Genomic DNA, 27,690 nt, shown 5'->3' with positions numbered 1-27,690 from the left:
CCGGCTGAGGAGCTCTCATCCTTGGGGGGGGGGAGTCTTTCTGCCTGCCCCAGTGCCCAGCGGCTGCCTCTCGGCCCTTCGGTGCCAGCCCTGGTGGCAGGAAGGGAGGGGGGATTTTGTGAGGAATTCTTGCCTGGCCAGGAAGCTCTCCGGTCCTTACAAGGTGCCATGCAGACCTGCAGCTGCTGCGGAGGGTCCCCTGGGAAGGAGGGGGGATGTTGGTAGGTACCCCCAACTTCCTCTTCCTCCTCCTCCCTCTCTCTTTCCAGTCTTAGCCCAGAAGATGGATGGAGCAGACACTCTGGTCACCCAGCATGTCTGCCGCGAAGATGAGCTCCAGGACGGAGAGTGAGTCCGCATCCCCTGGGCCAGAACAGGGCACGGGCCCCTCTTCTTGCGCAAGGGCTGAAGGGGGAGCCAACGCCGGCATCCACGTGGCTGCAGGCTGTGGCGGCTGGGTCAGCCTCCCGGCCAGTTAAGGGGAGCCTCTTTGGGGTCAGAGGCCCCTGTTGGTGGGGAGGGGGTGGGGGGTCCAGGCTACCCTCATGGCCACACCCTTTCCCTGCCCTGAGACCCAGCCCTCCTGCTTCCCAGGGGAGTCGGTGGCTGGCTGGTGGGGCTGGAGCAGGGAAGAGGGGCTATGCTCGTGGCCCTTCCGTTCTCCGAGTCCCGAGGCTGGCTGGGCTCAGCCTGTCACCTCCAGAGGCAATGGAAGGCCTGGAAGGCTGCCCGGCCCTGGGCCACGAGGGCTTGCCCTTCAGAGCCTCCCTGGGGAATCCAGAGGGGGCTTCCCTCCTACCCGCCGGGGGGGGGGGGCGGCTGATGGCAGTTTTGGAATGATCAGGGCCAGCCCCAGAACCAAGTCTCCTCTGCAGCCTCTGAGCTCTCAAGGCAGCCCTTGCAAGGCCTTGTGGCGGGGGGGGGGGGAGGGGGCTTTCAGCCAGGGCTTCCTATTGGTTGGTGGGGGGGGCTGCTATTTCATAGCCATGTGTGAAATGTGTGTCTCCTTTGGTCCCTTCCTAAGAGACACCCCCTTTTTTCATCCTCTGAGAAAAGCTCCGGGTTCTTGCTTTTACAGGGTGGCGGGGGGGGGGGGCTTCCAACCAGGTGCAGGGGGACTCACGGTGATGCTGTTATCACCAGCACTTCCTCCGCCCCGATCCATTGTGGGGGGCTCTGTTGTGGGGGGGCTCTTTAGGAGCCTAGCAAAGGCTTCTTGGGCCAAGGCTCTTCTGCCCCCTCCTTGGTGCAGGATGCGGGAGGTTGAGGTGGCTGGATACCCGGTGCTGCTGGTGAGGGAGGGCCTGGACCTCCGAGCGCTGGGCGGCAGATGCCCTCATGCCGGAGCCCCACTCTGCAAAGGTGAGCCCTGCCCCCACTGTGCAGCCTCCTCTGGGCTGGGAAGAAGGGAGGGTGGGGTCACACTGAGCAAAGGCCCTGGTTTGGGTGCTCTGGATCCAGGCTCTGCCCATGGCGAGGGGCCGCTCCCTTCCAGCCTTGCCCCTTGGTGGGCATCCTGGAGAGGCCTTGGACTTCAAGAGCAACACTCGCACCCATTGCGGCCCTTTACTGGCCTCGCTGCCAAGGGCTGGTGCCTGCAGCTGCATCTTTTCAACTCCGGCAGTCTCGGCTGCCTTTGGGCGCATCGTGTGCCCAAGATTTCTCAGTGGACACTGCCTCCCCCCGCCCCGCCCCGTGGGTCTCTTTTTCTGGGTTTCAGGCTACTTGGCAAAGGGCCGGCTGCGTTGCCCCTGGCATGGTGCCTGCTTCAGCACCAAGACTGGCGACATTGAAGAATATCCCACCCTGGACTGCCTGCCTGTTTTCCAAGTACGTTTGAACTCTTCCTGCCCCCCCCCACTCTGTAAATGGGAATGTGGGGTCCCAGGGGCTTTCATACATTATTCTTGGGGGAGGGGTCTTCTCCGGCAGCCTCTCAAAGACTCTTTTTATTGGGGGCGATAGATGCTTCTGGATAGGGGAGAAAGGAGCCACACAGATTTTCCACTGCCCAGCCCTTTAGGATCTGTGCAGCAGCGCAGCTCCTGCCAACGCCACCTGCCCTTGTGAGCGTGCCCCTCAGGCCTCGGCCCACTGGGGTTGCATGCCATCCTGGCCGGGTGCCACAGCCTGCCCCTCTCCCCACCCGTGGGCCCAGCCCGCTGCTTTTCTTTAACCCCTTTGGCACGGCAGCCCCAGCTGGCACCCGCTCTGCAGCCTGGGTAGAATAAGAAGACCCTGCTGGGGCCGAAGACGCAGGCGGATATTATGTTTATATCCCACCTTTATAATAACTCAAGAGCAGATGTTATTGATTTATATCCCACCTTTATTATTTTTACAGATAACTCAAGGTAGAGAACATATCCATATCCCACCTCCTTTTCCCCTTGTGAGGTGGGTTGGCCTGGGACTGGCCCAAAGACACCCAGCCAGCTTTTATGCCTAACGCAGGACTAGAACTCCTGGTCCCCGGCTTTCTAACCTGGCGCTTTAACCTCCAGAGTCTAAACCAACTGGCGGTGGGCAAAGCTGCCTTCCAGTTCCAGCAAAATGGAGCTCAGCCAAGCCAGGCATTAGCCAAGCTGGCGGGCAAAGCAGTCACAGAAAGAGGGTGCTGGAGCTAATCCCACCCATCGTGTGGGGGGGGGGGAAATTCTCATAGGGAGGGGTCAAGCCAGGGATCAGCAGGGCAGCTTGGACATGGGGGGAGAGGGTTGGGGGACACCGCCCCCACAGCAGGACAAATGGCTCCTCTGCCTTCTCCTCCTGGCAGCAGGAAGGGGCCACTGCTTGGAGGGGGGAGGGTGCAAGAGAAGAGCCACTTCCGGACTGCCAAGAGCGGGACAAGACTCCCCTGCCAGTCTGGCACAGCCCCTGTGGACCTCTCAGGATGGCCCCTTGCTGTTTGCAGGCAACCGTGGAGGAGGGGCAGGTGTACGTCTCAGCCAGGATGAAGGTAGGTGGTCTCCCTGCCTGACACAATGGACCGCAGGGCACCTCCCCCCCCCCCCGCCCTGCTTTCCTCCCCCTCCTTCCCTCCCTGACAGGATCTTGAAAGTGGCCGCAGAGTGAAGCCCATGGCCAGAGAGTGCCAGCTGGACTGCCAGACGGTTCTGTTGCTGGGAGCAGGTAAGCCTGTGAGGGGGGAGGGGCAAGGCCAAGGTCCAGGGCAGAGCTGGACTGGGTCTCTTCCTCCCCTCCCTGCCAGGCCCAGCAGCTCTGACCTGCGCCGAAACTCTTCGGCAAGAGGGCTTCACCGGCAGGATCATCATGGCCACCCGGGAGAACCACCTTCCCTACGACAAGACAAAGTTGACCGAGGTCTGGGCTGGGGAGGGACGGGGCTTACCTTGGCATGGGGGGACATTTAGTTGAGGGGTCTGCAGGGGGAGGACAACCCTCCAGGCTTTGAAAGCAGCCATCGGAGAGGGGACTGGCCCAAGAAAGCACATGGAGGTCCAGAAGTGGGACCCCTCCCCTCACAAGCCTCCGGGATAGCCCTGAAGAGCAAACGTGGGAGGGGAGGAAGAAGGGGGATGCTTCAAATCTCTATCTCCCCCCCCCCAGCCCATAAATCTTGCTTCTCCTCCGGACTCGTAGGACTTGGGTGCCCCAGCAGAGTGCCTCTATCTCCGAAGCCAGAGTTTCTTGGGTGCCCACGACATCGAGGTCTGGAAGCAGAGAGAGGTGGGTGGGGATGGCGTGGCCCGATTCAAGCAACCCTTGGTGCTTTATGTCCCCCTCCCCCTGGCAAGTAGCTGGCCCAGCCTGCCGTGTCCTGAAGCTCAGAGGAGGAAACAGCTGCACTGTGAAATGCCCACTCCTGCTCTGGGAAGGTAACCCACCATTGGGGAGATCTGCCCGCTGTGCCCCCATCTCATGGATCCCGTTGGTGTCTCTGGATCCCGCAGGTGGTGTCTCTGGATCCCGCAGGCAAAGTGGCCCACTTCCAGGATGGGACATCCCAGGCATACAGCAGCCTGCTGATTGCCACAGGCTGTCGGTAAATGGTGGCACCTGAAGTCTTGCCCTTGGGGCGGGACCAGAGGGGGGGGGGGTGACCCAGGCATCGCCGAGGGTGCCAGGCAACGGGCTCTGATGGGCCTCTCTCCCTGCCCAGCCCTCAGAAGCTCCAGTGCCCAGGCTGCAGCCTGGGGAATGTCTGCACGCTCCTCACCCCTGAAGATGCCAACCGGATCCTGGCCTTGGCCCTGGGCAAGACCGTCGTGATTGTGGGAGCCTCTTTCATTGGTATGGAGACTCTGGATTCATTTGCACCCATAGCTCTGAGCTGGAAGGAGTGGGGGCTCTCCGCCCCTCCCCCGACTTTTCATGCCAGCCTCCTCTCAGCTCCCGGCCTTCCTTCCATACAGGGATGGAGGTAGCGGCCAGCCTGGTTGGCAAAGCAGCCCAGCTCCAGGTGGTGGAGAGGGAAGAGCGGCCCTACCAGCTGACCCTGGGAGGTCAGGTGGGCACCGTGGCCATGAAGGTAGGGAAGGGCAAGCAGTCCCACAGCAGCCAGGGCTGCTCCCCAGGGGCAGCTCCTCACAGGCCGATCCTTGTAGCCAGGTTTAGGCGGGAAATCTTGGATGTTTTGCTGGAAAAACATCTATAGCTTGCTTTTTTTTGTAGCAAACATTTCTGTTCCTTTGGTGGTCAGATTTGGTTCAAGCACTCCCAGGGTTCAGCAGAGCCCCTTCTAGGTCCCCCCCCACCTGTGAACTAGAGGGGCTTCTTGGAGCAGCCCCGGAGATGTGACCGGATGATGGCAGTGAAGCAAGGAGAATAATCCTTCCTTCCTTCCTTCCTTCTTCCCAGATGCTCCAAGCCCAGGGAGTTCGGTTCCACCTGAAGACAGATGTGACCCAGATGCAGGGAGAGGATGGGAAGGTCTGAGACTCTCTCTCTCTCTCTCTCTCTCTCTCACTCACACACAGACACACACACACACAGCCCCAGAGGCCAGCTCTACCTAAGGGGTGGGTGGGTGGGGGGACTGCTGCATCTGCTGTCTTTTCCCTCCCAGGTCACCAGTGTTGTTCTTAGCAATGGTGCTGTTCTCCCTGCGGACCTGGTGGTGGTGGGCATCGGTGAGTTGGCACCATTTTCACACTAAAGGGGGGGGAACAGAGGGAGGCAATCGGGAGGGGAAGAGGTAGGAGCGCCTTCGGCAGGAGGAGCTGCTTCCTATTCCCAATGGTCTTTGACCAGCATGGGCCAGCATTTCCTCTTCTGGCCACTAGGGGGAGCAGCAAAGGCAGGGGCACAGAGGGCTCTGCTCCTGCCTCTTCTTGCCCACCAGCTGGGGATCCCAGGGCTGCAGCTGCGCACACCTGGAGGGAGCAGCGCTTTCCTTTCAGCTTCCCCATTAATAAGGGCATCCACCTGATCTTGGGGGGGAGGGGGGAGGGGGGAGTGGGGCCAGCCCCGGCCTCACAGGAGGTTCCATTTCCTCTCCACAGGCAACACTCCAAATACCAGTTTTGTCCAGGGAAGCTCCATCAAGCTTGACCGCACAGGTTCCATCCTGGTGGATCTGGTAAGCAGGGGTGGGTCCACCCTGAGGCAGCACCCCTCCCCATATGCACTGACCCTCTGCTCCCTTCCAGTTCATGCAGACCAGCGCCCCGTCTGTCTTTGCTGCTGGGGACGTGGCCTCCTTTCCCGTGGCTCTCTTTGGTGGCAAGTCCACAGCCATCTATCACTGGCAGATTGCCCAAGCCCACGGTACCCGCCTCTCTTTCAAGCTAGACTTTGACTATGGGGCAGAAGAGGCCCCACTGGCAGTAGCCAATCCCACCCCAAGCTGAAAAGGGTGTCTTGTGGGCCCCAGAGGAAGAGCAGAACATGGGTCTGCTTGGGCCCTGAACCAGACCCTGGCTGGGCCAGAACAAGCTCCGTGGGGAGGGGGGTTTGTCCGAATGGGGCACTCAGCCAGCATGGGCTCTCTCGAGGGCAACTTTGGCTCAAGCACAGAGAAGAGGGGGCGGGTGAGGGCCCTCTGGCCCCTACAGTCCCAGAGCGAGGCTGGGCTGGGTCTCCCCATGTATGGCGCAGACACTTGGCTGAGCCCAAGGCTGCACTCTCTGCCAGCCCTTCTGCATGGGCCTGGCTTGGTCCCCCCCCAAGGCCTCCTGAGCGCTTGAGCCAGCCAGCTTGTCAGGTTCTTTGTCCCACAAGGGGGGCAGACGGTCTGTCTCTCTCCTGCCCAGGACACGTGGCGGCCCTGAACATGCTGCCCAGGCAGAGGCCGCTCCACACGGTGCCCTTCTTTTGGACCAAGCTGCAGTCGAAGAGCATCCGCTACGCAGGTACAGCCTGGGGGACGTAGGGGGGCTGGGGTCATCCTGATAGGGCAGCGAGACGTACAGGCTGGAACCTCCCAGGCCAGGGAGACTTCCAGGGCTGCTCAGCCGGATTTGGAGCTCCCCCCCCTTTCTCAGGTTACGGGACGGGCCACACGGAGACGGTGCCGAAAGGTGATCTGGGCCAGGAGAGGTTCCTCCTCTTCTACCTCAGGTGAGAGGACCCGGAGAGGCCAACGGCCCACCTGGCTTTCCAGAACAACACAAGCAGATTCTGTGCGAGGCATTTGGGGATGGGAACTGGAGGACCCCCATGTTTTAACCCTCCTTCCTGCGGGGATGATGGTGACCTGGAACAGCATCTGCTTGCCATACTTGTGCCCCACCCAAGTGCCAATGAGGGCAGACGGGGGACTCTGCTTAGCAGTCACCAGGTCCTCGCAGTCAGCTACGGTCAGAGGGAGAAAGCAACTGCCCCTGGCGCTCTGCCCCCCACCCCCTTCCCCGGCAACAGGTAGATGGCTCACCCTCTGATCTCTCTCCTCCCTCAGGGATGGCTGGGTGACTGCAGTGGCCAGCCTGAACTTTGACCCCCTGGTGGCCGTGGTCGCCGAGACCCTATACTCAGGGAGACGTATCTCCAAGCAAGAGGCAGAGTAAGTTCCCCCTTCCCATTGCCAGCCCTCTGACTCTTTGTCCTGGGCCCCCTCTGAGCCAAGTGGCATCTTTGCAGGACCATGTTGGAGGCGAAGGAGCTGCCAAAGAGAGAGCCACCCCAATAGTCTGCCCCACTGCTTGGGGGTCACAAGCAGAAGCACCCCCTCGTCAAATAAACCGAGATCAAGAAAATTGCAACTTCGGTCCCTTTCTTCTGAAACTTAGCTGGGGCTGCTGACCACCAGCAGGCTTTCAGCTTTGCTCCAGCCTCGAGGCTCTGAGCCAGCACCCCCAACCTGGCAACTTTAAGATATGCGGACTTCTTTAACTCCCAGAATCCCCCAGCCAGTCATGTTGAAGTCCATACATCTTCAAGGCTGGGAAGCTCTGCTGTTGGGGGGGGGAGGTGTCAGACCCGTGGCCCATTCAAGGTCGCGTCCGACTCCCTCTGGCTGGAACAGCCCACTTCTCGAATCCTCTCTCTGTTAAGGAAGAGGCCAAAAGCAATGGAGACCATGTCACTTATACCTGGGGTCCTGGGGGCAATCCAGGAGCAACCAAGCTCCAAGCGGGGGCAGAGGAAAGGTTGGTTCCTGTCCATGCACGCTGTATGTTCCTTCCTGGGCTTAGAATGAAGGAAGCAGGGACCCTCCCCCAAATCCCAGGCAGAGTCAGAATCCCCCCAGCTGCAGCAGCCCTCTCGTGGCATTCCACTTGGCCACCAGCTTTCATAGCCCAGCAGTTCCATGCTCGGCCGGCAGATGGAGTGACCGTCCCGGCATTGCTCTGCACGGCTGGAGGGCATCAACTCCTGAATGTCAGGGAAGCCTATCCTCTGCCCTCCTCCCCCCCCCAAGGTTGTCTGGGGACACGGGAGTGAGATGGGCCAGGACCCCTTCTCTCTCCCGCCTAGGTCCTGGACCCCCCCTCCCCCAATGCTGGGCAGATGGGGAAACAGGATCGCAGCCCCCTCCCCCATTTCCTCTCAGCCACACCCAGCAAAACCTGCCTCTTCCGGTAATGCCCTGGCCTGGGAATCAGAGTGAGCACCAGGGTGCAGCAAGGGATCAACTGGCCAAACCCATCGTGCACTTCCGGTCAGCAAGAGCTGCCCCTCACCCCTCAGCTGCTGCTGCTGCTGCGACTGGGGCAAAGGGGCTCTGAAGGTCCCACCACCAGCTCCATAGGGAGATCTGGGTGGGGGAGGGGACACAGATTCAGCTGGAAGCCTCAGGTCTCTGCCCAGCAACTAAGAGATCCAAGGAATGCAGAGGGAAAGGAGGAGACTTGGCTCTTTGGCCAAGAGAGCAGCCAGCTAGGCCCCACACTGGTCCACAGAGCCGAGCTGTGACCGGGAAGCCACGGGCAGAGGCAGCAGGCCAAGGCCTGACTGGGCGGGGTGGGCCTTGGGGCAAAGCAGCAGCCGCCCATTTGCAGATGTCCAACGAGGCCAGTCTCTGAAGGGGCCGGCTGGAGAGGCCAGTCTCTGAAGGGGCCGGCTGGAGAGGCCTGCAAGTCCCGGTGGTGGTGGTGGTGGTGGTGGGTGGCTCTGGAGAAAGAGAGGACAGCAGGCCGCCTTACCTGTCAGGGGACTGGTCCAGCTGCAGGGCCCGGGCTGCCTCCATCCATCCGCAGACGGGCCGGCCCCGGGCGAGAGCAGCTACAGCCAACAGTTCTTCAACTGGCAGCTTTAGTTGCTGGAGGGGACGTAAAGCGTGCCACTGAAGAACTGCTGCGCGGCAGCCAAGGGGGCCGGAGCGCCAGGCTGGGCGGGGGAGAAGAGGGGGCGCCGTTAGAGCGGAGGGAAGGGTCCGGGTGCGCCTCCCCACCCGGGAGAGAGACCAGCGCCCGCTTCCGCCCCGGACGCCGCCCGCCTGAGTCATCGCAGAAGGTGCCGGTCTCGGGGCTCCTCCGCGGCCCTCGACCCGCCGGGGCTACGGGGACTCCAGCCGCCCGCGCGTAACGGGGAGGGAAGCCGTGGCGGGGCCGCGCTCACCCCGACGCGCATTCCCCGCGCGCCTGCTCCGGATGCTCCGCATTCCAGCCGTCTGCCGGCCCCTCCGGCGGCGCTGAACTTCGGCCCAAGGACGGGCAAGCGCTCCGCCCCGCCCCGCCCGCCGCGAGGCGTGAATCAGCAGCAGGGGCGTCCCGGCCGCGGCCACCGACAGACGCGGCGGCCAAGTCTCCCGCCCGGCGCGGGCGCGGCAGAAAGTTTCTTCGGGGCGGCGAGCGGGGCGCGCTCCCTTCCCACGGAGGACGCCAGGCCGCCCCGGGACGCCGGGCTGCAAGCGGGAGCCCCGCGGGCGCCGCCCTCCCCGAGCGCCCCGCCCTCCCCCGGGCGCCCCAGTCGGGAAGGGGGCGCGGCGGCGGCGGCGGCTGCCGGGAGAGGCGGAAGGTGACCCGGCCGCCAGTGCCACCCCCTCGACGCCCGGGCCCGCGCTGTCCCGGCGCCGTCGGCCCGCCGGAGGAGACTGTGCCCGCCCGGTCGGCCCGCCGCCGCCACCACCGCCCCAGTCCCGGCACCGCCTGCCCTGCCCGCCGCCGCCGCCGCCGCCGCCGCCACGCTCGCTCACCGGCTGCCGCTGCCTCTGATCAGCTGGCCGCCTCGCCTGCCGCCCAATCGCAGCCCGGCCGCTCCGCCCTCGGATTGGCGGCCGGACCGGCCAATGGGCCGAGGCGGAGGCGGTTCCTTCCCGCCCCCTCCCGCGCCCAGCAGCCAGTGTGCGAATGCGTCCGAGATGATTGACGGGGCTCGGCGAGAGGCACTGGCCCGACCCGCGGCAGGCAGCCCTTTCCTTTCCCTGGCGAGGGAGGGGGGGGCGAAGGAGGCTGCTGGGAAATGTAGTTTCGCTCCCGCCCGCGCCCTCCCGTCATGCCCAGCGCCACTGTGAGTTGGCATTTTCTCCCACTCGGGAGGGGGCCTTAAAGGGGCGAGATTACCCCAGTTCCCGAAGGCGCCTCCTGACCCGCAGACGGAGGCGCGAGGCGCGGCCCAGAGAGCTGTGCGGGGCACGAGCCCGCCTTGGGAGGCCGCCCCTTCTACGCCGGCCCCCTGTTGCGCGCGCCACGGAAGGCTCCCCGGGCGCCCCCGCCGCCCCCCTCTCCGCGCGCACTGCAGCTTTAAGAATTCCAGCTCAGTGACGTAGGCAAGATTCCGAGAAGTTGTTGCAAAGTGCGGGGCCCAATCAGAAGTGGAGCTGTCCTCGGCCGCAGGCCAATCAGGGCCCCCGAGGGGCGTGGCCGAGCGAACTGAGTTGAACCCGATGACTTGGCAGTCCTGGCGGTGCGGGCGATGACTGAGCAGATCGCTTAAAGGGCCAGTGCCGCCGCCCTCCAGCCCCTCCCCCTCCGCCCCCCCTCGGGCGGCTGGCTGGACGCCCCTCGGGGCGGAGGGGGCCGCCCTGCCCTCCCGCGCGCCACGCGCCTCTGCCTGCCCCGGGCGGGCGTCCGGTTGACACCCGCGTCGGACCCCGCAGCTGCTCAGACAAAGCCCTGCTGGGCATTCGCAAGAAAATAACGGAGCGTCCGATCAGCGGACCACTTAGGTGCGCGTGCAAAAAAGAACATCCCCGTCCATAGAGGAGCGAGCGACACTAACACGCGTGGCAAGGTCGCAACAAGCCAACAAACCCAGCCTGCCACAGAAGGGTGGCGAAGTCCGGGGTTGGGAGGGTTCTCCGAGGTCTTCTAGTCGTGCCCAGGGCAGGAATCTTCCATTCTGCAATTTTATTAGTAGAGATGGAGTAATCCCCAAGGGAGCTGGGGCGTTTAAGAAATATGAAACATTAATAAATAAATCTCATGAAGAAACTGGGGTGTGCAGCGCCTTCCTTAGAAGACCGGCGGGAGCTGGAAACCAAGAAAAGATCCCAGTGAAAATAGCTGGATTATGTGCAACTGAACAAACGCAACACTTGAGTCACAAAACTCCGGGCCGCAACAGTACCGTACAGGGTATCTAGAAAAAGATCTCTGTAGAAGCATTGATCTGATACATGAACCAGCACCAGGAAAGGGTCGCAAGAAAGCAGAAATAAATTTTATTGGTAACATTTCTACAGCCGCCCATCTTTTATCAAACTCGGGGGGGGGGGGGCTCCCAACTTTCAGGCCTCATCAATAGATATTCAAAAGTTGGGAAGTCACAGACGTGCTGCCCCCGACGGTGTTTCTCAACCGGGGCCACTTTAAGAGGAGAGCTGGCTGGGGGATTCTGGGAGCTGAAGCTGAGAACGGGACTCCAAACTGAAATGTATTTCTTCTATTTATTCGTGGCCTGATGCCGTTCACAGATGAAAACATCCAGAGCAATAAAATAGCCCAATGAACAAGCCCAGGATGAAAGGTGGCACAAATCAGACCACAACCAGAGCAAGCCCACATTCAGGCGGGGGGGGGGGGCTTCGATCCCGCTTGCCAAAGGGTGAAGAGCCAGTGGGGGAGGGGCACCGAGGGAGCCTCCTGCAGCCACCCTGGGCTTCCCATCTGAAGGAACAGAAGGCGGCCATTAGGGTGACCGGTAAGGAGCCAAGACGCTGGCTTGAGCCCAAGGCCTGCTGCCCTTTCCAGCTGGCGTTTGCTGAGGCCAAAGGCTTTGCGTCCGGAGCGATGCTTGGCCACACACGCCACATTCCCATAGCAGTAGCCAAAGCTGGCCACAGGTCCACAAATGCTGAATCCAGGCTTCTTTCCCACTGGGCCTGGCAAGGGCTGCCTGAGCGTGGGGACGGCCCTGCCCATGGGGCTCTGGGGCTGAGGCCAAATCTTTTGGGAAAGGCCAGGCTGGCTTTGGGACCCTTCTCCACCCACCTCTTCAGCTCTCCCTGGACGGCCACTCCAAGCTGAGCCAGGGCAGGACAATGCCACCTACTTGCCGCCTCCCTCCAAGTGGGTGGGCAGCTGACCCCACACAAGGTTGGCTCCACAGGGGTTTGCCATAGCAGTTGGCATGGAAAGGAGATGGCGTTCAACTGGCCAGAAGCCCTGGGCAGCCACTCTGGCCAATCTGGGGAGGAAGGAGCTTTTGCCAAGATGGAACAGCTTGTCCTCCCCATCCTCCCTTCCCCCATAATGTAAAGGTAAAGGTTCCCCCACACATGCGTGCTAGTCGTTTCCGACTCTACGGGCTCATCTCCGTTTTAAAGCCGAGGACGTCTCCCTGGTCATGTGGCCGGCATGACTAGACACCAAAGGCGCACGGAACGCTGTTACCTTCCCACCGTAGCAGTCCCTATTTTTCTACTCGCATTTTTACGTGCTTTTGAACTGCTAGGTAGGCAGAAGCTGGGACGAGTGACAGGCGCTCACTCTGCTACGCAGCACTCGGGATTCGACCCGCCAAACTGCTGACCTTCTGATCGACAAGCTCAGCGTCCTAACCCACTGAGCCACCACATCCCCCCCTTCCCCCAAGGTGTCCTCCAAATTGGAGTGGGTGGGTGGTGGGCAGTAGCATCAGCAGTGTGTGGGGGGGGACGGGAAAGGCAGGCGGACAGGCCAGCCAAAGCCCTGCCCTTGGCCAGCAGCAAATCTCCTCTCCTCCAGACATTCCTGGGTGAGTCACAGGAGGCCAGTTTCCAGGCAGAGCTGCTTCTCCCGCCCAGTACTGCCCTGCCCGTCTCCTCATCTCTGCATCTCCCAACGGCCTGACCAGCGCCATATAAATCTGACAAATAAACGAGTCCTAGGAAGTCCTGGGTACACTGGTGGGGCTAGTGAAGGATCAGCGGAGGGTCTTACGGGCGACGGGATCCGGGACCTGGAGACAGGGTCTGGGCACCTGCAAGCCACTTCCAGTCAGTCCTCCTGCCCAAAAGGGCGCAGTGCGACCCCCCCCCCCAGGAAAGGCCTCCATAAGCCTTAGCTGGGTCCGTCCAGCCACCCACTTCAGAAGGCAGCCCGGCCACGCTTTACCAGGAGATCTCGCAGGGGCTCCCTCCACAGGCAGCCGCTCTTCCTCACTGGGAAGGGCCTGGCAAAGCGGATCCACCACGCGCGGCTCTTCCTCCGCCTGGCGGTGGCTGGCCCCGCCCTCCCCTCCCGTCTCCCTGCGAAACTCTGGGCGGTGTGCATGGCGGGGGGTGGGGGCGTTTGCGCAGCCTGCTCAGAAAGTCCAGGGAGGCTTCCGGAAAATCTCCCACGCAGGAATTCCCCCACGTGCCCACTCCCCAGTGACGCTGCTTGGCCAGAATGAGCATATGCCGGCTGAACTGACCACGTCGGCGAGGCGCGCTACTTCCCCCCCCCCCACACACACACACCACCGGTTCGAATTGCTGCGGCCCAGGCTGAGCCGTCGGCCTGCCCAGCGGACTCTTGGCCGGGGTGCCCCGCCTGGGCAGAAGCTTCCTGCAAGGGGGGAGGAGGGGCCGGATCGGGGATTACCTGGAGGCGCCTCGGACGCCTCCTGATCGGCAGGTGCTGCCGCGACAGGCAAAGCGATGGCGGCCCCCTTAGTCCCGGGTTTGGGCAAGAAGCGACCCGAGACGCTTCCCGGTTGCTGGCTCTCCCCTCCCGAAGGGGCTGCCACCGTACGCTCCTCAGTCGAGCGCTCCTATAATAGCCGAACGAAGGAAAAAGCGCCGCCGCCCGCCGCCCCCTCTTCCAGCAACGACCGCGCCGAGCCCGCTGCGGACGCCCCCTGCCGCAGCCCGCGCCCTGTCGCCGCAGCCGGGCTGCGCGGGGCTGTCGAGCGCCCAGGACCAGGAGCTGATGAGAGGCGCCGGGGCCGCGGACCCGGGGCGCCCCGGCTCCCTCCGGGGGCTCCCCGCAAGGACGGCCCGCGGGGGGCAGGAGGCGGCGTCCCGGGCGAGCCCGCTTGGCCCGCCCGGCGTCTGGCGAGGGAGGCCCGTCCCTTCGCAGAAACCCCGGGAAGGCGCGATCCTAGACGCGGCGGCCACGTGGACTTCGCGTCCTTGGCCAGAAGCGGCGCCACGTGACTCGCCCGTCAGCTGATCCAACATGGCGGCAGGCGGCTCTGCTGCGCGCTCCGGGTGAGCTCCGGCTCCGGGCGGGGGGAGAGGTACGGTCGCCCCGCCCCACTCCCCTCCCTCCCCCCCCGCCGGGCTGTGCCGGGAACGGTGTCCGGCCGGCGCCTTCGCCTCGTGCGCCCCTTCCCGCTAGCCGGCTCGGAGGCGCTTTCGGCGGGGGTCCCGGAACTCCAGGTTTGGAGGGGGATGCGCGCGGGAGGGGCCGGGAGCGAAGGCGCCCGTGAGGGGGGGCGTCGGGGGGCGCTCTGGAGGGGGCGACAGAGAGGCGAGCAAAGGCGGCGCCCCCAGCTCCTGGGGAGGGGGGAGACCCGTGGCTTTGCTCCGGGGAGGGGCTGCCGAAGTGCGACTGCCAGCCCTGCTTCGCCCGCTTCTGCTTCCCGGCGTTGGTTCCCGGTCGGCGGTGTGACCCGGGCGCTTTGCCTCTGCAGGGAATGGTAAGGAGCTGCCGTCGCCGGAATGGATCCCCTCCTGGAGCAGGTGGAGAAAGACCTGGGCATCGCCCACAGCCAGCTGCTGCTCAGGGGCTCCCACGTCGTCGCTCTCGTGCCCCTGAAATGGCTGGCCAGCCTAAAGGAGCGGGGGGCGCTGCCTGTTCTGTGCCCGCAGCCAGAGGGCCTCAGCGAGATGGAGGTCCACGCCTGTCTCCAGCACTCCGTTCAGAAGCTGCCCACGGGCTGGACCCGAGTGGAAATCCACGGGCTGCACAAACCTTGCCTGCGCTACCAGCTGACCACAAATGCCAACGGGCAGAAAGAGCCCCCAGGGGCTCCAGAGACCCTTCACAAGTTCATGCGCAGGGTGGCTTCCCAGAACTGTAGGAATCTATGGAACCAAGCCCATCGCTTGTATGTCCAGCGCTACTACCCAGCCCTGGCTCCGGCCTCTGTCCAGGCCCTGGAGGGGCTCCGGGCGGCCCTGCAGAAGCTCTACTGCTGCCCCGTCGTCCCTGTGGGGAGGACCCCCTCCGGCTCCTCTCCTGCCAAAGAGGAGGAGGTCCCTGGCCACACACCCCCACGCTTCTCCAGCGTCCTGCAGGCGGACACCCTGTTGGAGTCCCCAGAGATGCTCTACCTGGTCTTCCCGTACGTCTGGTACTCCCTGCATGACCTCATCACCTTCAGCCCCGCCAAGCTGATGAACAGCCACGCCAAGCTGCTCTTTATCCTCTTCCAGGTCTTGCTGGCTATGCAAGCCTGCCACGAGGCGGGCCTGGCGTGTGGCATGTTCTCGCTGGAGGATGTGTCCGTGGACGAGAAGCTGTGTGCTCGGCTCAGAGTCCCACTTCAAGGGTACGAGCAGCCGGGCAGGGAGGAGGCCAGGCAGGGAGGAGGCGTGGCAGTGGCCTCAAGCACTCCAGGCCAGGGCTCAGCGGAGGGCCAGGTGCCCAGGGGTCCCGCTGCTGCAGAAGGGGCAGGGGCCCTGCCAGACCTTGGGGATCTGGTGCTGGACTGGGTGCACGGCCGCCTCAGCAACTTTGAGTACCTCATGCACCTGAATCGTTTGGCGGGGCGGCGCCCGAGGGACCCCAACTATCACCCGGTGCTCCCTTGGGTGATGGACTTCACCCCCCAAGGAGGCCAATTCCGGGACCTGCGGAAGTCCAAGTTCCGGCTAAACAAGGGGGACAAACAGCTGGACTTCACCTATGAGATGACCAAGCAGGCCTTTGTGGTAGGGGGCAGTGGCCTCAGTGGGGAACAGCCCCATGTTCCTCATCACATCTCGGACGTCCTCTCCGACATCACCTATTACGTCTACACAGCCCGCCGGACTCCCAAGGCGGTGCTGTGCTCCCACGTCCGGTCCCAGTGGGAGCCCAACGAATACCCCGCCAACCTCGAGCGCATGCAGGCTTGGACCCCCGACGAGTGCATCCCCGAGTTCTACTCCGACCCCACCATCTTCAAGTCCATCCACCCTGACATGCCGGATCTGGAGGTGCCGTCCTGGTACGGCTCCTGCGAAGAGTTCGTTGCTGCCCACCGGGCCCTGCTGGAGAGCCTGGAGGTCTCTCGGGACCTGCACCACTGGATTGACCTGACCTTTGGCTACAAGCTGCTGGGTAAAGAGGCAGTCAAGGAGAAGAATGTCTGCCTGCACCTGGTGGACAACCATACCCACCTCACCAGCTACGGAGTCGTGCAGCTCTTTGACCAGCCCCACCCTAGGCGACTGGTGGGGGCCACCCTTCTGCCTGCGGAGGCCCCTCTCTCCACCCGGCCTCTCATCCCCACCATCCAAGAAACACGAGTGCTGGAGACTCCCAAGGGGAGCCAGGCGGCCGGTGGGCTGGTCACCAGCGCTGCTACCTGTGAGAGCAGGATTGGGCTGAGCATGGAAGAAGAGGTGGAGCAGGGAGCAGAGGCCCTGGAGTCTGGCCCGGCACCTGCCAGAGGCTCGGAGGCACCTGGTTCTCCTGCCCAGGGTCCCGGCTTCCCTGTGGACAGCAGGCCACTTGGCTGGAGGACCAAGGCCCCTGCCCTCCTCTTCCAGGTGGAAGGGGCAGAGGAGAAGGTGGTCCTGCCGGAGGGCCACCAGCCGCTTCAGGCCTTGGAGGAACTGGAGAAGCTGGACACTTTCCTGCTGAAGGCCGTGCATGGGGCAGTGGACCGGCTGGAGCAGCCCCCCTCGCAGCTCCCAGTGGCTCTCTCAGACCTTTTCCAGAGGGACATGCAGGTCCTGGGGGTGCTGGTGGGTGAGATCCTCTTTGCCAGCAAGCTCCGCACCTCCAAGCCGACGGCCTCGCTGCGGGAGCGCTTCCAAGCCATCCGGAGGCTCTGCCGGCTTCACCCCAAGGAGGTCCCCCCTCCACTCCAGCATTTGCTGGAGGTGCTGCTGCAGCTGAAGATTCCTGACCCCCAGCTTCTCGGAGAGGCGCAGAGCAGCAGGGGACCCCAGCTGTTCGCCTACCAGCCCGTCTGGCAAGGGCTGCCCCCACCATGCCCGTCGCAGCTGCTGAGCCCCTACAGCGGGGTCCTGCCCTTCCCGGCGTACTTCCCTGCCCTGCACAGGTTCATCCTGACCTACCTCTCCCAGGAGGCCGGGGATGAGGGGCAGGGCCGGGAGCTGGTCTTCCAGCTGTGGCAGCAGCTGGACGGGGTGCTGAGTGGCATCACTCCCGAAGGCCTGGAGATCCTGCTGCCCTTCATCCTGGCCCTGCTGTCCGAGCAGAGGACGGCTGTCCATGCCGCCTGGTACCTCTTTGAGCCCATCGCCAGAGCCCTGGGCCCCAAGAACACCAACAAGTACCTGCTCAAGCTCCTGATTGGGGCCTATGAGAGCCCCCGGGGCCTCCACGGCCGTTTCTACCTCTACACGGACTGCTTCGTGGCCCAGCTGATGGCCCGGTTGGGGCTGCAGCCCTTCCTTGCCCACCTGCTGCCCCACATCCTGCAGGTGCTGGGGGGTGCCGAGGGCTCCTTCCGGGAGGAGAACAAGGCCTTGCTGCTGAGCACGGCGGAGGAGGACAGTGAGGAGAGCGACAGGAGCAGCCCGGCCTCTCGGTCCTTTGGGGAGGAGGCCAAGGGGGACGCCGGCCTGGAGCTGGTGAGCTACATGTCCGGCATCAGCCTGCACGACCAGGCCTACCCGCCAGAGAGCGAGGAGCTTCCCAATGGCCTCTACCTGGCTGAGGCCCTGAGCCTGGGCCAGCTGAGTGATAAGGGTGGTGCTGGTGAGGGGCTGCTGGGGGAGGACCCGCGGGACAAAGCCGCCGGCCTCCAGGGCCTGGATGGCAGCCGGGACCCGAAGCACGTCGAGGAGGAGGAGGAGGAGGAAGAGGAGGAGGAGGAGGAGGAGGAGGATGGGGAAGAAAGCCGCAGAGAGGCTGCTTTGGCTGCAGAAGAGCCGGTCTTCTCAGGCGCTGCTGGTCCCTCTGCGGAGCCCAGTCTGACCGAGGAAGATAGGCAGGCCGAGGCTGGGGAAAACCGGCAGGATCTGCTGGACCAGGATGTGGACAAAGAGCAGAGTATCCTGCTAGGTGAGTTGCCGGCTCAGTGCAACTGAGATGCACCCTGTGAAGAGTGCTGGTCGTGGGTGTCTTTGAGCTTGCTGGGCATTGATCTACGAAGCGGGTCGCTGCTCAGGGTTCCCCCTTGGCTGGCTTGAAGAGCAGGAGCGCCCCACATAGAGGGTGGTCATGATCCGGGAGGGGAGAGCCATGAGATGGGGAGAGGTCCCAAGGCCCCACCATAGCATCAGGAAGCTCTGCCTGTCCTGGCATGGACGGGTGGGGAAGGCAAGCGGAAGAACCAGGGGGGCTGTGAGCTTTGGGTGTGGTGGAGCTGCAGTTTATCTGCCCTCTTGTCTGCAGACACAGCCTGCAAGATGGTGCGGTGGCTGTCGGCCAAGCTGGGCCCCACCACCGCCTGCCGGTATGTCGCCAGAAACCTCCTCCGGCTGCTGGCCTCCTGCTATCTGGGTAGGCTCCTCTGCTGGGTGGGAGGGATGGCAATGTGGCGCAGCTGGCAAGGCTGAGGATGCCTCCCTCCTGTCTCCCGGGCCACACTCCTGCTCCCCACAGGTGCAAGCAGACAGCAGTTCGTGGCTGGGGCCGAAGAAGGTGGCCCTCCGAGCGCTGGAAACCTGGAGCAGAGGCGGCCTGTGGCAGGCGACGTGGTCTCTGAGCCGGTGCTCACCTGCCTGGTCCATATAGCACACCTCTACGGGGAGCCGGTCCTCACCTACCTCTACCTGCCCTACATCAGCTACCTGGTCAGTCTTCCACCTTCTGCCCCAGTCCCCCTCTTAACCCCCATGGCTCCCACTCGGGAAGCGTTGGCAGTAGTGGCCACGGCTGCAGGTGTTATTCGTGGGAGATCCGTAGCCCCCTTCCCTTTGGTTAAAAATGCCACCCCGAGTTTGGTGCCTGGGCCCCCAGGAGAGGCCGAGGGGCAGGTGTGGGCATCAAGCGGCTGGCCGAGCAGGGAGCATTTCTTGGAGGGTTCCTGCCCTCCAAGCTGAAAGACGACGGGCTGCCCATCCGTCGGCACGTAGAGGTTGCCCTTAGCCAGGCTGGGCTTCCTTGCGCAGCAGCCTCCCTCCTGCTCTCAGGGATCCTGCAGGCCAGGGGGCTGAGCCGCACCCCCACCCCACCCCTGTTGTGCCCTCAGCCAAGGTGGGGACCGTTTTGTCAGCTGCGCCTCCCTGGACTGATCCATTTCGCAAAAGAGGCCCATCGCTGGCTGTTCTCCTTTCGGTTCCAGCGTGCAGTTCCTCATTGTTTGTTTTTGTATTTTGTTGATTTAAAAAAAAACACATAAATCACTTAATAATTGGTGAACAGTGTGTTGTCTGGGTTACATTTGTAAAACAATCAACAATTTCTATAATCCATATTCCATATAATAATTTTAGTTGATTTAGTTGATACAAGTCTTACTGTTTTGATAAATAACACACACACACACACAAATTTAACTCTACTTTTTCCATATAAGCCATCTCACACTTTTACATTTCTTAAGAAATCGATAAAATGATAAAGAAAGAAAGGAGAGCAAGAGTAAAGAAACATAAGAAATAACGTACTACTTAATATATATATATATCTTAGCTCTTAGGCTAGTCTATATTAATTTCCTCAATTTCTTATTCTTTTTAGCCATAATTAAGAATATATTTCATCTTTAAACATTCCGTTCAGTACATCTAGTCACCTAGTCCTTTAACTCTTATTCAAAACTTTTTTTATCCATTGTGATTTTCTTAAATTCAGTCACATTTAAGTATCTAAAACATTTCCTTTGTTTAAGTCATTTCAACTTCTTTATGTCACTCGTACCAAGAAAAGAACACAAAAGAGAAACGAGAGAATCCGTCCCTCTTGGAATAGCATATATATTCCAATTTTTTCTTTCTTTAACCCTGTTCAAACAAATGTTTCTTTTTTAAGTATTCTCTCTGATAAGTCCCATCATCTATTTTCTTTGTTTCCGCTTTAGTCTTTTTCCTTTGCCCGGTGTCTTTCTTAATCGATGTGTATTTGCTGAATCAAAAGGTTTTTCCTAAATGTTGCTGTAGGTACAAGAAGTAAATCAGTATCTTTCTTGGGGCCATTTGCCCACTCCCGTCTTTATGGGGAGACCTTTTCCTGCTTTCTCTCTCCGCTTCCTCTCTTCACTTCCACCGCTTTCCCTGCTATCTCTGTAGTGTGTTTTATCCAGTCTTTTTTCTCCTCCTCAAGTTTGTTTTGTAGTAGTAGTAGTAGTAATAATAATAATAGTAATAGTAATAATGATAATAATAATAATAATAATAATAATAATAATAATAATAATAATAATAATGTTGGAAGGGACCTTGGAGGTCATCTAGTCCAACCCCCTGCTCAGGCAGGAAACCCTATACCATTTCAGGCAAATGGCTGTCCAGTCTCTTCTTAAAAACTTCCAGTGTTGGAGCATTCACAGCTTCTGGAGGCAAGGAGTTCCAATGGTTAGTTGTTCTCACTGTCAGGAAGTTTCTCCTTAGTTCTAGGTTGCTTCTCTCCTTGATGAGTTTCCATCCGTCGCTTCTCGTCCTGCCTTCAGGCGCTTTGGAGAATAGCTTGACTCCCTCTTCTTTGGGGCAGCCCCTGAGATACTGGAAGACTGCCCTCATGTTCCCCTTCTAGTCCTTCTCTTCATTAAACTACACATACCCAATTCCAGCAACCGTTCCCTATATGTTTTAGCCTCCAGCCCCCTAATCATCTTTCTTGCTCTTCTCTGTACCCTTTCTAGAGTCTCCACATCTTTTTTTACATCGTGGCAACCAAAATTGGATGCCGTATTCCAGGTGTGGCCTTACCAAAGCATTTTAAAGTGGTATTAGTACTTCACTTGATCTTGATTCTATCCCTCTGTTAATGCAGCCTAGCATTGTGTTGGCTTTTTTGGCAGCTGCAGCACACGGCTGGCTCATATTTGATTGTCCACTAGGACTCCGAGATCTCTCTCACAGTTGCTACTATTCAGCAAGGTGCAACATATCATATATCTCCACTTGAAAAATATTCATTTTTTCTTTATAAGTATTTCCTATAAATCTCTGATTTTCCATGATGACCAAAAGTCCAGATTCCCCCCCCCCCCCACTCTGGAAATAGCTTTGGAGTCAGAGTTGAATAAATACTTATAGTCCAGAGAGTTCAAAAAAGTTCTTTTTTTGTTGTTCCCTCATTTTTGTAAGTCTCACTTTATCTACACAGCTGTTCTCTATGGTTAAAGCTTTAAAGGTCACAAGTAGAGAGAGATTAGTTTCCCCCCCAGATTTTACCATGACTATCATAATCCTCATCCACCAGTAGGTGTCAGCACTGGTTCATTTTTCAGATTTTATTCCTCCATGAAAGGTTCAATTTGCTGCTTCCCTTAACAAAAGGGTGGGCAACCCTGCCCCCCTTCACTCTCTGAGGTTTTTTTGTTTTTTTTTTGCTTCTTGGGAATTTCTCCCCTTCAGGAAAGTTGATAGGATAGAGAAAATCAATGCTCTTACCCAGATTCAAGCACACTGTTTACGATCAGCTTAAAATAGTGCTTTTGACTTCGGTTGGTCACAGCTTGGGCTAGACTCTGGAATTAGGCTAGCCTTTCTCCTGTTGGTTTCTGGAAGGCTTCTCCTGAACCGATCGGGTCGACCGCCATCTCTCCGAGGTCCCTGGGACTTCCTTCCTTCATTGCCACCTCTCCGGGGCGGCTTTTGGCCCATTTAGGGTCCCCTAACAGGAAGAAACTCAGCTGGAAGGCACAGAGTCCTGAACCCCTCAACTGCTGCACTGCACGCAGGACCAGAAGTCTGCATGCAGTTCCTCATTTTTATTTCGGCTCTTCCATCTGAGGCAGAAGCAGGACTCCCCCTCCATTGTGGGAGGGGTCACTTCCTGGGAGAGCCTCACACGAGTGTTTCCTCCTCCCCCAGAGACCCCCTTTCTGTTCCTGGGTCGTCTCCTCTTTTTTTTTTTATTGAAAAGTTTTAACATACAGTTTATCTTTAACAGTCCCCCCTCCCCCTCCCCTCTCCCTCCCTCCCTACCCCTCCCCCCCGACTTCCCAGAGCTAAATACAAGGTATAGAAAAAAAACAATCATAAACAACCATATACTAACAACCATAAACTCTAAAATCCATCACTCTCTAGCTTGTATAGGATAATATAAACCTTAATGATATTAAATATATATAGAGAAAAAAAAGAAAAAGAAAGAAATAAAGAAAGAAAAAGAGAAGAAAGACTTATTCAAATGCTACATGAAACTTCTTAACCCTATATTTGTTCTGGATATACTCTATCCAGGGGTCACTTCCTGGGAGAGCCTCACACGAGTGTTTCCTCCTCCCCCAGAGACCCCCTTTCTGTTCCTGGGTCGTCTCCTCTTAAAACCCACTGCCTGAAAGTGGCACAGTGAGGGGTGATTGGCAGGCCGTGGGGTGATGGGGCTGTGGCAGCATCAGGCAGCCACTTTCCACCATTGGCTCCTACCCTGTTTGCTCCAATATTTTTTCCAAAACTCTTATTTAATTTATGCCACATACAATACTAACTATACTCCTCCCCCCATTTCATGTCATCTTCATCTTTGGTCAGTAACTGTCGTTGTCACAAATGCACCTGTTTGAAACAGGGACCCACAGATGATCGTTCTGCGCCAGCCCATTTAACTGTCTTGCCACACAGCTCCCCCCCCCCCGCTTACCTGACTTGTCAATTAGCCTGTCTGGAGAGAGCTTCTCATTCCCACCATCTGTTAAGGAAAACCCCAGCCAGTCCAGTGCATGAAGTCTAACCCTTTCTGACCTCTAGGGGTTGCCTGGAAGTCTGTGAGAATCTGTCCTGGAGAAGACGGGTCCTGAGCACCTGTCCTTCCCTGCCATGGACTGGACTGGGCCCCCCTCCCCAAACCCTCGGTATCCCCATCAGGGTCCCTCTTTCCCATGGCGGGAGATGCTGTCGTGGCGCAGCCCGTGGGCTGGGCGAGGGGACTTCAGCTCTGTGGTTGTTTGTGAGGGTCATACGGGGGGGTCATACGCTAGCCTTTCCCTCCAGGTAGCTCCTGGGGGAGGGGCGGCAGCCAGCCGGTTGAACAGCCGCAAGGAAGCCGGGCTCCTGGCAGCCGTGACGCTGGGACAGAAGATCGTGGTCTACCTGTCGGACAGCACCCTGATGGACATCCTGCCCAGGATCAGCCAGGAGGTCCTGCTTCCCCTTCTCAGCTTCCTCACCTCGCCCACCCTCAGGTGCGCCTGGCCAGGAGGGGGGCGGAGTGGCCACGGCCAGAGCAACACTGGCCTCCCCCCTTCGGCACACTTGCACAGCAGCAAGGGATCCCCTAGCAGGGCTGCTAGGACAATCAACACCCCTTAAGCTGATGCCTGTGATTCCAGGGGGGCAGCTGCGGAGGGGGGCGCTGGGCAGGCACGCTGGGCAGAGTGATGGGTGCTGAGAGTCTCTTCCCTCCAGTTTCCCCAGTGGGGTCCAGGGCCGGGTCGTCTTGTGTCTGAAAACCATCCGCTTGATGATGCTGGTTTGTTTACGGATCGGACCGGAGATGGCTCAGCAGCACCTGCGCAGCACCCTCCGGGGCTTCTTCGAGAGCTTCTCCTTGCTGCCCTCGGAGTCCGTAAGTCTGTGGCTGCGGGGAGAGGGGCTCCTCGGTGGGGAGGCCATGGCGGAGGAGGGGACAGGGATGCCCACCCCAGATTATCCCCGCCAATACGCCTCTGGGAATCCTGCGGGTGATGGTCAATGGGGCTCCTGGGGGATGTCCAGTCTGGATGGTGTGCAGAGATCTGGACAGTGGCTGCTTCAGAAATGAGCCAGCTGCCTTCTGAAGTACCAGGAAGGTCCCCTGGCCTAAAAGGAGGCGGTGGGCGAGTGGCTGGACCGTTTCCTTCCCCTTCAGCCTTTCTGCAGGTGTGACAAAGGCGGTCCCCTTTTGCAGGGCCAGCCGCTTTCTGTGGACGCCTCTGCTCTCCTGGAGCTCCAGAAAGTTTTCAGCCCAGAAATGGCCTACGTTGCCTTTGTGCCCTTCTCTTGCCTGCTGGGTGAGACCCCTGTTCTCCCCCCCCCCCTTGTTCCTGCTCCTCTTTTCTCCTGCGCCCTGCAAGAGAGGGGGGGCTGGGCTTCTCCTCCATCAGTTGGGGTGCAGTTGGGGAGCAGAACTCTCCAATCGGCACGTTTCTCAGTTGTTCTTCCCCTCCTGGCAGGTGACGCCTTTCACACGATTGTGCCGAACCACGCCTTGGTCAGGCAGCTGGCCAGCCTTCACCTGGAGCAAACCAGTCCCTCGTCAGGGAGGCAGGCAGCTGCTGGGCCGGGCCAGGCCCCCTCGGAGCAGGAGGCGCTGGGGGCCGAGCCCTCCTCCGGCCTGGCTGAGGACATGCGATCGGGCACCTTCGGGAGCGTGCTGGTGGGCAACCGCATCCAGGTCCCCTCCGAAGCCCAGCAGGAGCCCTTGAACGGGGCCAGGGGCAGCCTCTGCCCCAAACCGTGGGGCCAGGAGGGGGAGACACTGAAGCAGGAGCTGCGGCGCAGCGCTCGCCTCCTCCTGGGCAACTGGCTGGCGTACTGGCAGTACGAGATCGGGGTCAGCCGGCACGATGCCCCCTTCCACTTCCACCAGATCAAGCTGCAAAGCTTTGTGGGCCACGGGGGTGCGGTCAAGTGCGTGGCCGCTCTGAGTGGGGAGGACTTCTTCCTGAGCGGCAGCAAGGACAAGACCGTGCGCCTCTGGCCCCTCTACAACCGGGGGGACGGCAGCCACGAGACCAAGCCCCGGCTGACCTACGACCGGCACAAGAAGTCCGTCTTCTACGTCGGCCTGCTGGAGGCCCCGCAGCACGTGGTCAGCTGTGACGGCACCATCCACATCTGGGACGCCCCCACTGGTAGGCAACCCCCTCTCCATGAGCAAATGGCGTGGATGGACCCTGAGGTGCTTGTGCCAGGAGCCTGGGAGGTCTCCACGCACTTCTTTCCATGGCCATCGTGGGGTCGGCTCTTGTGGTCAGTCCCTGGCAGAGGGTCTGGCTGAGGCTCAACACTGAGAGGTCTCCCTCGTCAGCTCCTGGGGCCCAAAGCTGATGCAGCGGTTGGGTTGACTCCTCAATTGGAGAGACCCCCTCCTCACCTGACAGGAACCCCCGTGGGGCAGTTCCATTCCCCGTCGAAAGGCCCTGGCTAGGTAGCCCACTTGGTAAACACTTGCCCGTAAGGTGTGTGGCAGGTTGTCCTGCCAATTGCACGGACAAGGTTGGTGTCAGAGCTGCTTTCCCCCCACCAAGCATCCCCACTCCCCAGGGTTCAGGGCAGAGGGTCACACGCACACGAGCGCACGCCAGGCGGCAGCTGGCAGTTGCTCTAAGTGGGTTACGGTAGGAGACGAGGTCAGTGGTGCATCAGGGTGTACTTTCACATGCAGCAAGAGACCCCCCCAACCCCTCCCCCCTTTCAGAGAGACAATTTGGGAGGAACTCAGAGACTGCTTCACACATCGGTGCCCCACAACTCCTCTTAGTTTGGGTCAGGGCATTGGGGAGGGTCTCTCAATCCCCTCCAGTGCTTCCTGGGCATGGCCCCTTCCCCTAATGGCGGTGCCGCCCCTTCCCTCTCGGGCACAGCTCAGCTGGGTCTCTTTGGCAGGCAAAGTAGTTCGTACCTTTGAAGTGCTGGACTCCAAGGCGCCTGTCACCGCGCTCTGCCCCATGCCTCCCCCCCACGGCAGCATCAGCATCGCCAGCGCGGACTCGGTGCTTCGCTTCATTGACCACCGGAAGCCAGGCTGGCAGGTAGGGCCTGGGGCCACGGGGGGGGGGGAGGTGAGGAGTGGCCGGGCGGGGGTGAGCAGGGGTCTTGCTCTGGGCTGGGAAGGGATAGTCACGGGGGGGCGACAGCCCCTCCTCTGACATTTCTTTGCTTCCTCGGCTCTGCAGCAGGAATTCCGGCTGGCCAGCGGGGCAAACGCTGGACTCATCCGCTGCCTGGCTGTCAGTCCTAGTGGGCGCAGCGTGGCGGCCGGCTTCTCCTCTGGCTTCATGGTCCTTCTGGACACCCGTACAGGCCTGATCCAGAAGTCTTGGTCAGCCCACGAGGGAGACATCCTGCAGGTCAAGGTGAGCTGCTGGCCTTGAAGGGTTCAGGTGTGGCTGGATGAAGGCTGCAGCTGCCCAGTTGGGTCTTCCAGGCCCTGTTTTGGTCCCTCCTGCACTGCGCCCTACAGCTGGAGGTGCCGCTTCCAGGAGACCCCGCAACCTGCCCGATTCTGGGGTTGCCCAGTACCCAGAAGTGCGTAGAGAGCGAGGAGGCTGCCTAGCAAGGAGGGCCAGGCTTGGCCTGGTGCTTGAATAGAAGCAGAGCCTGTGGGAGCTCTGGAAGAGCTGGCGGCCGTTCCCACCAGGACCTTTGATGCTGGTCGCACCCTTTTGCCCTGGCATTGGTTGGCAAAGATGCTGGGAGCCTCCCCTGGACTGAGCAGATGGGGTTTGCTCCTTGGGCAGAATTCAGGCACCCCAAGGAGCCTGCAGCCCCCTCAGGGTGATTGGGAGTGGGCACTGCCCACTAGCAGATTCCCACCCCTTGGCCTCGCCTTCCATTCTGGAAAGGGACAAAGGAGGGCAGTGGCCGAGGACTGTCGCACCACTCTCACCACCGGGCCAAGGCTTACTTGCTGCTTCCCTCTCCCTGTTAGGCCACCGAGGGCAACGTGCTGGTCAGCTCCTCCTCCGACCATTCACTGACTGTCTGGAAAGACCTGGAGCCGAAGCCCCTGCAGATGTACAAATCGGCCTCGGAGCCCCTCCACACCTTTGACCTCTATGGCAACGAGGTGGTGGCCGGCACAGTGGCCAACAAAATCGGCGTCTACGCCTTCCAGGGGCCCTCAGCCTCCAGCACCACCAAGCTGAGCTCCGAGAACTTCCGAGGGACCCTCACCAGCTTGACCGTCCTTCCCACCAAATGCCACCTGCTGCTGGGCTCGGACAACGGCACTGTCCGGCTGCTGGCGTAGCCCCTGCTTCTGAAGCAGAGGGGGACAGTTGTGGCTGGCCACCAGCCCTGGGGGGGGACCAGAAGGTTGGGGACGCCCCTTCCCCCCGTAGTCCCAGCACAAGTAAAGCCAAGACACCCCCCCCCCATCACCGTATGTGCCTGATGCTCCCTGGGGACTGGCAGAGATGCCCCTGGATGCCTGGGGGTCATGCCCTTCTCCCCTAACTTGGGGGCTAGCAGGAAGGAGGGAATAGCGGCAGATCCCACGGCTTTTGGGTGGTGGGCCAGGACTGTCACGCTCTGCTCCCCCCTCCGCTGCTTTCTCTGCCCTGATTAGCCCTTTGGGGAAGGGGCTTCTGGGCAGGAAGGCATGACTGCCCCTTCCAAGTCTTCCCATTGTTGGCCAAGCATTGGAAGCCCCCCGTTCCCCCCCCCAAACACTCTTTGCCTGGCCACAAAGCCCTCTGCCTGCCCAGGAGCCAGCCCTCCCTCCCCCGATCTTCCTCCAAGGGGGCCAGAAGGACTCCTCGGCTGGACAGTGTCTGCGGGGGTGTCAGTTCCACCCTCAAGATTTGCTAGAAACGCCCTGGGGTTGTGGGTGCATTTAGTCCTTGCCCCCCCACACACAAACACACATACCTGGGGACGGCCCAGGCCAGCACTCTCCCTCTGTTCCCTGGAACTGGGGTGGGGTGGGGTTTCTCACTGCTGATTGAAGAATTTGCAAGAAATAAACCTGAGAAACTACGATTCTCTGACTTTTTGCTGAG

The 27,690-nt window shown here is 60.5% G+C and overlaps 3 protein-coding genes across 4 annotated transcripts in view; all 3 read left to right on the top strand.

The window, feature by feature from the left end:
• RPA1 (replication protein A1) overlaps positions 1–27,690 on the top strand; it is a 216,070-nt gene that overhangs the window by 84,578 nt on the left and 103,802 nt on the right. The gene's annotated exons all lie outside the window — the stretch shown is intronic.
• LOC310632814 (apoptosis-inducing factor 3-like) lies at positions 1,254–7,927 on the top strand (the record flags this gene model as incomplete). Its single annotated transcript, XM_083350242.1, has 16 exons — positions 1,254–1,362; positions 1,721–1,962; positions 2,505–2,614; positions 3,153–3,324; positions 3,604–3,690; positions 3,915–4,006; positions 4,124–4,254; positions 4,377–4,617; positions 4,776–4,893; positions 5,030–5,093; positions 5,466–5,542; positions 5,613–5,730; positions 6,216–6,314; positions 6,447–6,522; positions 6,860–6,964; positions 7,042–7,927. The coding sequence occupies 16 exons, from the start codon at positions 1,254–1,256 to the stop codon at positions 7,088–7,090; spliced, it is 1,890 nt and encodes a 629-aa protein (XP_083206368.1). The 3' UTR covers positions 7,091–7,927.
• On the top strand, positions 13,928–27,668 carry WDR81 (WD repeat domain 81). Of its 2 annotated transcripts, XM_083348688.1 has the most exons (11): positions 13,928–13,957; positions 14,383–17,933; positions 18,267–18,374; positions 18,477–18,667; positions 22,979–23,169; positions 23,393–23,552; positions 23,835–23,976; positions 24,139–24,819; positions 25,574–25,719; positions 25,864–26,043; positions 26,619–27,668. In XM_083348688.1, exons 2-11 carry the CDS (start codon positions 14,411–14,413, stop codon positions 26,937–26,939), a joined length of 5,643 nt encoding a protein of 1,880 aa, XP_083204814.1. In that variant the 5' UTR covers positions 13,928–13,957; positions 14,383–14,410; the 3' UTR covers positions 26,940–27,668. The 2 variants fall into 2 exon arrangements, with proteins under 2 accessions (XP_083204814.1, XP_083204815.1); XM_083348689.1 differs by lacking the exon at positions 13,928–13,957 and having other exon boundaries at positions 14,310–17,933; positions 23,874–23,976.

Source organism: Vipera ursinii, assembly GCF_947247035.1.
Source record: "Vipera ursinii genome assembly, chromosome: 1".
Taxonomy (NCBI): domain Eukaryota; kingdom Metazoa; phylum Chordata; class Lepidosauria; order Squamata; family Viperidae; genus Vipera; species Vipera ursinii.
This window is presented reverse-complemented; position numbering and strand designations above follow the sequence as displayed.

Bases quoted from the DNA above. Each gene is read 5' to 3' on its own strand.
- WDR81 (XM_083348688.1), top strand. From the start codon at position 14,411: ATGGATCCCCTCCTGGAGCAGGTGGAGAAAGACCTGGGCATCGCCCAC. The intron at 23,553-23,834 runs GTAAGTCTGTGG...CTTCCCCTTCAG, and splicing joins CCTTGCTGCCCTCGGAGTCC to CCTTTCTGCAGGTGTGACAA. The intron at 25,720-25,863 runs GTAGGGCCTGGG...TCGGCTCTGCAG, and splicing joins ACCGGAAGCCAGGCTGGCAG to CAGGAATTCCGGCTGGCCAG.